Source organism: Xiphophorus couchianus, chromosome 6 (assembly GCF_001444195.1).
Source record: "Xiphophorus couchianus chromosome 6, X_couchianus-1.0, whole genome shotgun sequence".
In the NCBI taxonomy this organism is placed as follows: domain Eukaryota; kingdom Metazoa; phylum Chordata; class Actinopteri; order Cyprinodontiformes; family Poeciliidae; genus Xiphophorus; species Xiphophorus couchianus.
The window spans coordinates 11,217,864-11,230,344 of NC_040233.1; the positions used below are offsets into that span (position 1 = coordinate 11,217,864).

The window sequence follows — 12,481 nt, forward strand, 5'->3', positions numbered from 1 at the left end:
AACAGAGAGACATTAGCTTTGAGAATATTTCAACTACATATAAAGTTAAATGAATGGGACATGTTATATGCCTTAAAACAGTGCGAGCCAGCTAGCAGGTAAAAATAGCACTAGTCAAGCTGTGCCATTTGCAATATTGTACAGAGAAGCATTCAGCACTTTCAACAAGGCTTTACTCACTCAAGAGTTTAGGTTCCCTAATATTCTGAGTCATAAGGTCATGGAAACCACCAAACCAATACCGCTTCAAAGTAAATACAATCAGCACAATGTATATGCCCATGAACTCAATAATTAAGTGGACAGTACAGTGACAGTATACACTCCATCGGTATAACATAACGAACATAAGTATTATGATTGTGTTCCAATATCCATTTAATAAACAAAAGATTCTGAAAGATAGATTTAGTATAGTGCCTCAGCACAGGGTTAATCAGGCAGGTCACCAAAAACGCATTTACAGCATTGTAATGCGTCTATGGCAACAGTTTTTCAAACAATACACCCTGATTTTTGAAAATTGCTAAGTCTAGACACATGTCTTTTTTGTAGTGTGACTGACTTTAAATGATAGACAGTAAACCAACAGAGATCACAAGCAGGTTTAGTCAAGGACGCGACTGACTGATAGCAATCTTTTAAAAATGTTATTATCTGGAGCACATTAAATATCCTTACTTTCAAAGAATGCTACTCTGACAGACACCTCTCATCAAATTGCAAAAGAACATCACCAGGAAAATGTACCGCCACCCAAAAAGAAAACAAACAAAAAAACAAACTTCTTGGGAACACGAAATAGATCTTCAGGCATTAACTCAGTTCTAAACATTACAGATCCTAATCTGACTAAACATCTGTGGGAGGCCCTGGGCCAAACCACATCCACAAAGAACTCCCTCATCCACCCACCCTGTTTATATGCTCCTGTCTTTGCCCAAATCACATTTGTTTTAACATCATGAAATGATGTAAAAGTACTTTAGACAGCTGGCTTGAAAGAGGTAAGGGTACAGTAAAATTAACAGGGATGTGGCTGTCTACATTTTTGCCAACCTTCAATTTATTCATTTTAGATCTGCAAAAGTAAAAACTCTGAATATTTCTCACATGAAAAGCTTGCACCATTGGAGCTCCACTGCAGCAGAAGGCATATTAGCCTGTGCTGCTGACAGCGCTAGCAGGGACTGAAAGGAGGATATTCTTACAGACAATGACAGGAGCACTGCACTAGTTTGTCGCTTGAAGAGGCTCCGGAGTATGTGGAGGGGGGGGGATTGGGTCTTCGGTACGCCTGTGCATGCTTGTTGAATGCTTACAATGTTGAACTCTGACACCCAGTCAGATTCAGACACTTGTTTTTTCTTTAATAAGCTTCTTCTCTCGGTATGTCCACGACTCATCAAGGGAGCAGAGTAACAAACACACAAAACAAAGCCCACGAGAACGCACAAAGAAACCTTGAGAATTCAGAAATAAGTTGCTGTACAAACCAGAGACGCATGCAGATATTGTGGCACGCTCTGCTCAGCTGAATTAAACAGCTATTGAGAGTCGAGAGCAGAGAATAAGAGGTAAGGTAGGTAATTCAGGGCCAATGGTTTAGGAATGTCTCTAATGTCGTTTACTTCAAATGTGCATTTCTTTTCTGCTCTTCTTGACCTTTTTTGTTCTCTGTCTTGAGACATTCCATCTGACAGAAAGAGCATACACACTCACACTCACCCACACCGGCACAGAGAGCTGTCACACAGTGGTTGGTCACAGGACGGTAAATTGGCCTGGAGTCTCTGGAGTTGGCTGTAGTGTTAGAGGCAAAGAAGAAATCACATGACACATAAAAGTGTGCTCAGGCCGGCTTCTGTTGTGGATGCTCACATCAGTTCAGAATGATGAGACTTTGTGACCTGCACCTGCATCTCAAAAGCAGAAATTATAGAAAAGTATTGGTTTTGCACATGCAAATATAACACGTAACATTTATAATTTTAAGAGGTACCGATCAAAGGTTTGTGGATAAATAGGAAGACCTTCCGAAAATAATTTCAGCAGATTACGATTTCGCTTAAAGAACTTTATTAAACAACATACAAAATAATGTTTTCTACTCTTTCTGAATAGTTAATGAATGTGATATTATACATATTACAAGCAGAAGCGACTTCTCACTGCCTGTGTGTGAAAGAGCAGTCATGGAAATACAAGGGACAAAATGATTTGGACTTTTACATTTAAACTGTGTTGCTCTTTATAGTAAAGATTAGCATACAATAAATATCTCCATAATATTAACAGGCAGGACATGTGAGAGGTTTTATTTTGAAACTCCGTTTACTCAATACATTAATTGTGGATGTGCATTTTGAATCAGTCAATTGTTCCATCAATCAAAATGTTTTGTGGAGATATTTTCTCATGCAGAACATGCATGTGTAACACAATGAATAGAAATAAAATACTAAATATATGTAATATAATATTGCTAAAATTGTGACCAACTTAAATAGAAACAAGATAATAAACATGAGTGATTATATGGTGTTTGCTAAAACTATTAATAAATTAAATGCAAATAAATGACGTTTTAAGATCACAAACCATTTTCATTTGGAATTAAGTGATGAAATCTAGTCTTTTCTCACTGCTTGAGAAAAGACTAGATTTGCCAGCAGACAGACTATACCCATAACCTAAAAACGAAGCTGAACGCTACTCTATCATTCACAGGCGCAGCACAAAACAAGCCTGTAGAACAAACATGAGAATAACAGAAGGATGGAAAGAAGGAAGTAAACAACATTTGATTCAAGCAAAAATGTTCAGGACTAGGTGGAGAGGGAGCAAGGGAAAAAGAAAGAGAAGAGGACAAGCTTGACAGTGGTCAAGGCCCACTGATCAGTGATTGGAGTAGCAGTTAAGGGCTTGTTCAGAGAGGGGGGAGGGGTCAGTAAACGTGCTGATGGTGAAGAGGTGGGAGCCCACTTACACCCAAACCTCAGCACAGCCATCAGATACCAGAAAATGACAGAAGGGTTTCTCTGACATTAATGAACTCTGCATCCTACAGGAATCATTCAACCTTACGAGCTGTCAAGAATTACACGAGCCCCCTTACTGTGAGAACTCAAGTGGTACTTTAAGTCAAAGCTAAAACGATTCACCGTTTAGTTCAATGAAATTGCTTTTTCTTTTTTTTTTACATGAAAAGGTTATTCTGACCAGGTGTGTTCCAGCAGCACACATTTCACACAGAAAATGATTAAGAACACAGATTTGAAGTAAAGACAGTCTCTGAAACATTGGTGACATAAAAATGGCAGAAAAACACATTACAAATGGCACTGTGGTCACTACCTCTTAATTTGCTAATGAAAACTCAAAACTATGGCGAATCAAAGAGTTGTGCTGCAGGTATAGCTATGGGAAAGGGATATTACTATAAAAAATAGATATGCCATTGCTGCTTTGGATTTAAAAGGAAGGACTGAGCTGGGATCTAACGATAAACATATCTGCCACATATGGTGTTTGATCACCAGTAGGCATGATCTCTTCCATAAATAAATTAACTATACATTTTGTTGGCCTGGAGAACAAAGTTATATATCACCACAGTGCCAGGGAGGAAAGATACTGCAATTACCTTACAGAAGCAATAGTTTATCCCCATCAATCTGGGAGAGGATTTAAGTTACTTGTAAACAATTTAAATTAGTAAATAAACAATAATTATTTTTTGTCACAAAGAAAAATAATATACAAGTTGAAAATACTGAGGATAGTTGTTCATTTTTGAAATCCCAGCAAATTCATGTAAAGGTCCAAATGTCAAAGGTCATGACAGGAGAAATATGAGATTCTCTTGTCTTCTCTCTACAAAGATAATGACGGCATCATTTAGGTGCATCATTTTAATGGTTCATTTTGATGCAAAATGAACCAAAGGTTTTTGGAACAGGGTCCTTTAGGCATATTACTAAAGTGGAGATGCTTCGCCATAATGCACCTCTCCACACATAGCCAAAACCAAGCATGTATGGTATATCAGTACAAACACCTCATACCAACTGTGAAGCATGGTGAGGAAGGAGTGATGATGTTTGCTTATTTTACAGCACCTAGATTGTGAGTCATGGAAAAGAACAAAAACACAAATGTAAATCTACAATGAAATGAAAAGCAAAAGAAAAAAAGCCAACTGGGTCGGGCCAGACCTCAGCCTATTAAAATGGTGTGGTTGGGACCTTATGATAGCTATGCATAAACAAATACCCACAAACCTCAAGGAAGTAAAGCAATTCTGTAATGAAATGTGGGTAAAATGCCCATCACAACACTGTAAGAAACTGATGAAGTTATACGGAAAATAACAACATCAAGATGAAGGCGGTTACTGACTACTGAGTGACTGGGTGCACTTTTCTTATGACTGTAGTCACAGTAATGGAAACTTTCTATTCCTATGTTTGTAAGATAGTTGCTAAATTCTAAATGTTCACTTATTCACTACGTCACATTTCATGCTTTTTATTTTACTTAACAAGGAACCCAAGAGAGATTTACTATTCAGGTTAGGAACAAAGGTTTAGTACACATTTCATCTTAATCTGGAAAAATTCATCTATCTCAGAAAAGTGGCAAAGCAAAAAACAGCTCATATATGGTAAATGACCAGACAAATAAAAATTCTGAGCCATTCACCTTTTGATCTCCATTTTGAACGACCCAAAAGGCTCTGAATAGTAGCTAATGCCTGAACAAACATGGAGAAGACATTTAACAGCTTGTTTGTTGTTTTAACGGAAACATGAACCAGTAAAGTTGGTTGCTATATACCGGTACCTGAAAGGAAATCTGGTACTACCCCCTTCATTAACATTAAAAGAAAGTTCAACTGCTACTCTGCCACTTCATTTGGTCCTAATGAGCATGACTTGTTGCATCTTCACAATATAAATTTTATGGGGACTGTTTTATCTGCCGAACCAAATTCAGTGCTGTTATTTCACAGCAACAATGAGCTTGAACACCATAAACTGCACATAAAACCACAAGGAGCTATTTGATGTGTTAATTCAATGAGTTGATTATGTTTTGTGCTTTGCTGTCTGGATTAATATTTGACGGTGATGTCATATAAAGCATTACCAGGCAATGTTTACCAAGAATGCCACTACGAATGCTTGCACATCTTCACATTCAAACCGCTGCAGTGACAAAACTTGTGCCCAGCAAGACAACACAAAGGCTCAGGATAGAAGCTGAGCTGTTTATTTTATCTTTTGCTACCTGTCAGTCTTTGTTCTTCATGTCCTTCTCTCGTTTGATTTGTGTCCCCTCAGCTCCACACTGTACCGCCCAGAAGCACACACACACACACACACTCCCAAACGCACAATGAATCCATGATGAGGCGAAGCCCTCGCGGTAGAATCATTTTCTGTCACTGGCTCATATTTATAACCCTATCTATCAGTCAGCCCCCGGACTATGTGACACTATTCTCTGACCACCTAACTGCCCCCCAACCATACATTAAAACAGGATGAGTGGGTGGAGTTATGGATGTGTGCCTTGATTCTGTGGTTTGTGGGGGTTTGTTTTTGATTTTTATCTTCTTCGTGTCTTGTTTTCATTTACTTGTCTTGTCTGTGTTTTGTTTTTCATTAGTTTTGGTTTTACGGTTCTTTGTTTGTGTCCTTGCTTGACTTCCAGAGTCTGTGTTTTCCAGTTGGTCTAGCTCGCTGCTTCCTGCACACCAGGATTGAATTTACGTATTGGCAAGCTTCCCATGGTTACTTTGTCCTTTAGATTCTTGTCAGTCTGTGTGTTGGTCCTTTAAATGTCAGACTCACTTTTGTTTTTGCGTTGTTCTGCTTTGGACTCGTCTTAACCTACACACGTCGGTGCATCCTGTTTTATCTCAGGTAATAAAATGTATTTGTTGCACATCCTCCATTCTCATGAATACAAGGTGGTGCTTGGGTCTCAAACGCACCATGCTGACATTATGTGTGTCCTATGAACAGGCATCCATTTGGATGTGTTTTTAGATGTGTTTGTGCAGACAAGCAAAATGGTTTCAATAGTTGCCTAGGATCAGTTGAACAATGAGAAACTCAAGAGTAACATCAATAGCTCATCAGCTAAAGCACTATTCCAAACTATTGCCAGGTCATCCAAAACAACACTCTTTAGTATGGATGCTATTGCTAAGTAGCGAACACTTGGAGCTGGTAGATTTCAGTTTGAGTGGGATGCTTAAAAATAAATTAAGAGATGAAAAATGCACCAAGATGCAAGCAGCTATTTAAAAGGAAACTGCAGGTCAAAGCATCTGCAGCTCGTTTAGGTTCAGAAAAAGCAAGAAAGATTGAGAATCATATTGGAAAACTTTGAGGAAGCATTTAAACTTCCAACAACTATTTTTCAAGAAAGCAACTTCCACAAATGTAGAACTTTTCCATCACAAGGACCATCACGAGGCAACAAAGAGAGAAAGCATACACTTATTCTTGGGAAAGCTTAGAGAGACTAATTAACTTGAAGAGAATGTAGGAGTATCCAGAGAGAGAATATGTGTGCAAGGGAAGAACATGCAAACTTCATGCAAAAATGTTTCAGGCTGGAATTTTTCCAAAGATGTTGTTGATTGAAGGCAACAGTGTTAGCAACAACAGGACTGTGCACTCTTATACACCTTCCCGTTAGTGTGAAATGACCAATGACCAATTATACAAATAAGCGGCAATATTATTTTGCAACTTCTAGACACTTTAAAGATAGCCAATAGCTATTTTCCTTACTAATGGTACAGAAAGATTCTAAGAGTTAAGATAACTTTATCTACATTATCCAGAACACACAGGTACAAAAAAGAGCAATCAGAATCTGGCTATAATATTGAATGGTGTATCTCTAAGTTCACCAATCAGTCTCATTACAGAAGCTATGTGTCGGCTCTGCCCAACTGCTCATGCAAAGTCACAATAAATGTAGCAAGACAACCAAAGAGAATAAAAGCAACTAGAAGGTAAGAAATGGAGGGCACGAGGGAGGGCTGAAAACAGAAAACAGAGAAGAGCAGTTATAAAAAAAGGGGATTAGAGAGAAATTGGAGCAGAAGTTATAAAAAAAAGGAGAGGATGCTCATGCTTGCTGCTCCAGTCTGCTGCTCTCTGATGAGAGGGGAGATCTATATCCTGTTTGGTCCAAGGTCACGGCTGTTACATGGGAGCAGAGCAATCTCTCTGCCTCACTCACACAGTCGCACACACGCGCACTGAGGTATGGCTCTGCCGATAACTACAAGCAACCATTATAGATTGAAGCAATTAAAGCAGATGAGACCTTTGACCCAACATTATACCTAAGTCAGGAACTTGTGTGAATCGCAGCAAGTGTGTGTACGTGTGTGTGACTAAAATCGAGGGGAGGCTTAACATAAAACATGCTTGCCTTTGCACTAAAACTGCTCACCCTCATGTTGACCCTGTGAGGCAATAAAGCAATTTCCCTGCACACCCTGAGGCCAGTTCAATGAAAAGCTGTATTTTCCAAACTGCGACTGAGTAACATTTTTTTTAGTGTTGTGCTGTTTTTCTCCAGCCTCCTTTTCTTTAATTCAGTTTCATGTTTGCACATCCAAAATAAGCAATTAAATTATTCATTTGCTTTTAATTAGTGTACAGTCATCACTGCTCAGTTGCACGAGAGGAAATCAAACTCCTTCTTAGAGTCTAGGGCTTAGCAGTTAAATTAAGCAAAAAGAACATGATTCTGCACAAAAGCAAAAATATTGCCAGATAATGCGCTATAGGCTGAGGTAAAGAGGACCCAGAGATGAGGACACTCCTAGAAAAAAGGAAAACCTGTGAGCATCCTCCCTCCAATTACATCAGTAAGCCCTCAGGGTCCAGATGGAGGGTGTTTAGGGCTCCCTCTGCTGGTGCGCCACAGGTCATCATGTCCTCTTCTTTTTAACATTCATAACTAAGACCGTCTGTAAATCACTCCCTCTCTTAATGTCTGAAGAAATCCATTCCCGTGTGCCATGGTACCTACACGGGAACAATTCTGTCGCAACAAATCCACCTTCAGCTTTAAACTTCCTTGTAAATGTCAACAGTTTTGGACCAGATCAATGTCTGGTACTAAAGGAAGCTTTTAAAACCCCTACAGTTTTCTAATAGTGTTCCTGCTATCAGCTCAGTCAAAGGGGGTATGTCTTTCTTTCTCATTTCTTACAACCCCATTTTGCCAGTACTGGAACTCAAAAGGAGGATTCGCTGGAATACAACGAACACTGAGAGGAATGAGTGTGAAACACACACACACAGAGAGATGTAGAAGGTATAAAGGTGTGGCCACAGCAATAACTGGGAGGCCAGACGGTGAAGCCAAAATGTGCTTTATTGAATTATTCTCCCGCTGGACCAAATGAATGCTCGCTTCACTAGCACTTCTGCAAACACAAGAAGAGCTATGGGATTTAAGGTGCAATTTAGCTCGTGAGCTGACCAAATACACCAGAAACAGATAAACACTGATATATATACTCCAGCTTGCATCATTTGATAAATGTTTAAAAAATGTGAAGCAACTTTAACCTGTAAGTGACCTGAAAATGTATCATTCTGAACATGAACCGCGCACAGACCAAATCAGGGGCTGGGTTTCACACTGTATGATACTCCTGGGTAAAAAAACACTAATGTTAAATTGCATCAACATAAAACCTTTAGCAGAAAATGTCTGGCACTAACCGTTTTCATTTAAACCAGAAAAGCTGAAGTGCAGACTTATACTGATATAACATATTTATTATTATGTATAATATTCATTTAACGTTATTTTGATACTGATACGTAGCCTTTAAACACAAATAATTCAAAGTGTGGTATTATGGAAAATCATCTTTTTTAGCTTCATATCATATTATGTTATTCTCTCATCAAAAGCAGACCTGGAATGTTGCTTTGATTAATTCAGGGATGTTTGAGAAATCATTGAATCTCCTGTGGCAACCAGTCAGGAGTGCCTAAACTTCTGCTCACCCAAAGCGCCGCCTATTTCCACGCAGCTCCTCCTTGGAGCCTCTGCCTCACAGATCACCCCTCACCCGCACCTCCCCCACTCTCCTCCTCCAGACAAGTGGCAGCAGCAATTAGCAAACACCAGGTTTGAACTGCGCATCTGCTGAACTCAGCATAGAACTACTTCTCAGTCCAACGCTCTTAATAATGGGTGTAAATGGCATAATGAGAAGCACTGTTGTGAAGACGTGCTGAAGCCATAATGTCGGAAGAAATAGAAATTTCTTAAAGAGGCAGAGGCCACTTTTAACGCGTCAAATTTCTAAGTTGTATTTGATATACGCAGCGTACGTGATTGGAAAATACATAATACTGCCCCTTAAATAAAAATCCACTAATTTTACCCCTAGTTGAAGTGCAGAAACTTATATCTTTTGGCCATTCTGGTCTTCACAGAGCAACACCAAATGCTATGAACCTATATTAGATTGTTAATTAGTAGGGCTTCCTGTTCTAGTAGCCAGCCAACTGTCCACTGCCTAACTGTCTCTTGATTCTCATAACTTGACAACTAGACCTGCACAATATATTGAATTCCAGTCATCACTGAAATATCAGGGTGTGCAAATTATCTCAATCGCAAGGCATGATCACATAATGTTTGTATGCAGTTTTTGTTAAGATGCTATATATCGATGCTATCAACGATATATGCTCCGTATATCGTTGATATATCTAGCCAGAAGAATGAACTTTTCTGTATCATTTTTAGTTTTGCTAAAGGAAAAGCCTCCTCCACTGCATGACGCTGCCACCACCGTGTTTCGCCACAAGGACCCATGCTCCATTACCCTACACTCCATTAAACCTGAGAAAACTATAACCATTTAAACATTTGGACAGGAAAAAAAAATGGGCAATTCTGAAACTGAATTTTCAAACACTGTCACCTATAATAAGCGCTCGCCTACATAGACCAAAACACATGGCTAAATCCTGTTATCTAAATCAACAGGAGTTTCCTTTGGCTTCCAGTTGGTTTCATCATACATGCTGGTCTCAATTAATATTTCAGCAGTGTTTTAGAGTCTCCTTCACGTGTATCATCCTCCTCAACCACTCCTCCTCCTCCGTACCTACACATCCTCCTGAGTCTTTGTTCTGTGTGCACAGCTCCGGGCTGTGACATATGTTCAGCACAACTTATGTACAAACATCTTATACAGTTAACTCAGGCAGAGACAGGAGGTCCCATTACACCTTCCGCTGTGCCATGTGAGTCACTTGACTGTGACATCTATCAGCGAGTGAGCCTGGAGTTTATGTTTTCTGTGTGGTTGAGAAAAGAAAGTATCACAGGGATGGAGCGCTTTGTTGAGCAATCAGATCAAGAGTAACTGGAGATTTCAGAGAATATCAAATGAAAAGATTCACAGAGTGACAACTCACAGCTGTATCATCTTCAGTCAGACTGTCTCTTCCAGTTTCCATCAAGTCACCCAGAAAAAAAAGAAAGAAAGCAGCTTCACTGACAGACTTGGGTCACGTTTTTGGGGGGAGGAAAATAACTTCTGGATTTAGTTCGGGTTCCCGTGAAGGCAGCCCAGCTCCCATGTTTCATTCCAACAAGCAGTCAAGAGTAGTTAGAGTATTGGCTAATGTATTGGCTAATTTCAAGCTGAGCATCGATGTTAATACAATAACCCGGAGAGGCTCGGCAGCAGCGTGTGACAAATTTAATGTAATTGCTGCTCCTCATTTGCAGACTGAGGCAAGAGAAGCAAAAAAAAAGAAAAAGAAAAAAGAAAATCATCATTTATCTGTATTTAAAAATGAAGATATCAATAATCAAGAAATGTTTTGGCAGATATGTCAATGTTGTTTGGAATAATCATGATTAAGTTAAGTCAGGGGAAGATTTGTAACGTTAAAAAAAGAGAAAAAAAAACCTTTCTCGGTGTCAGAAAGTGAAATGTCTCCAGTCATCTCTAGCTGTCTCTCAGTGTACATACAATACAAATTTAATGCCAGCATGCTCGGGAATGAGAAACGTGACGAACACTCCCCGCTTCTCTCAATGCATGATTTATAACCGAGACGAGCACTTAACGGGAGTTTGTGCCGCCGCGCAGCGCAGCGCTCCGCTCCTTCCCCGGAAAGAGGGACCGCCGGGATTATGGGGCTTCCCATCCGCCGCCGACACGGCGCGCGAACACCCAAGTCATCCCACTCAACTCCTTCCTGAAGGCTCGCACACCCACCTTCATTCTCCGGGTAATTCCGTAAGGCCGTGCTCGGCGGAGACGCGTGGAAAACGAGGAGAAGGGAGGACAGCAGGGGAAGGGATGGATAGATCCACGGGACGCGTGGTGGTGCCATTTTCAGGCTGCGCTGCGCCCTCGCTGCATCCCTGTTGGCGGTGTCGAGTCGTTGAGCGCAGCCTCGCGATTGAGTAGGAAAAGGAGAGGAGAGAGAGGAGGAGAAGCTGGGAAGGAGGGTCCACAATCAGCAAAGTCCTGTCAATCAGTCTGACTGTGGTGTGATCCAGAGGCCTGTGGGGACTTGACAGTTTTACACTCTAACTAATGATATTTGATTATCATGTAAGTTATAAAGTTATATTTTATAGTTGATGAAAATAACAACAATTAGGGATAAGCTTCACAATTTCTTAGCAGAACAAGTTAAAAAAAAGAACATTAAACGATAAAAAAAGGGAATAAGAACTGTTATAAAAGAGACATTTAAAAGGCAAACGTCAGCATATCTCCCAAGGAGTTATTATTTCACCAAAAGATAGTCCCTTGAAAACATTTTGTTACCCTTTTGGCTCACATTTGAGTTGGCACTGCTAACACCGGGAGGCGGGAGAGTCGACTTTATGTGGTAGACCAACATGGAGTGGTGTCTGGTTGTGAATAGGATGGAAAATAATGGTTTGAAAAATTGTCTACAAATAATTATCTGGAAACTATGGGGGACACATTCGCATTCAATTAAATTTCCGTGGGACCAACATCTGCTGCAGTTACAGCAGCAGGTCTTTTTTAGTAATATCTCTTAGTTTTCTACATCAACATAAATATCTGCCCATTCTTCGCAGCCTCAGTCAGACTGGATGGACAGTATCTGTAACACCAGTTTTTAAGAGTTGGTGAGACTCTGTATTGCAGTTAGCCATGTGATTTGACTGGGTCATTGCAACAAAAAGCATGCTTTGATCCATTGTTGCCCCTATTGTATGTTTAGGATTGCTTTGCTTGAAGGTGAATATCTGCTCCAATCTACTGTCTTTAGTAGCATTTTCATCCAAAATCGTCCTGTATTTAGACATATCCATTTTCCCATCAAGTGTAATTGGCTCCCTGAGCAGATCAGACCTACATACGGCCACCATATGTGGCTACCACCATGTCTACAATAGGTGCTGTGTGTTCAGTGGG

The 12,481-nt window shown here is 40.0% G+C and overlaps 1 protein-coding gene across 3 annotated transcripts in view; it reads right to left on the bottom strand.

Moving 5' to 3' along the window:
* The window catches only part of LOC114146535 (ephrin type-A receptor 3-like), a 102,752-nt gene extending 91,251 nt beyond the window's left edge, over positions 1–11,501 (bottom strand). For 2 of the 3 annotated variants that reach the window (XM_028020688.1, XM_028020687.1), the window contains exons 1-2: positions 11,300–11,501; positions 1,729–1,803 (exon numbers count right to left, since the gene is read on the bottom strand). In XM_028020688.1, coding sequence (XP_027876489.1) covers positions 1,729–1,803; positions 11,300–11,417 — 193 coding nt within the window. In that variant the 5' untranslated portion in view covers positions 11,418–11,501. The remainder of the gene's footprint in view (positions 1–1,728; positions 1,804–11,299) is intronic. The other variant, XM_028020689.1, reaches the window with a different exon arrangement.
* Positions 11,502–12,481: the final 980 nt, after the last annotated feature.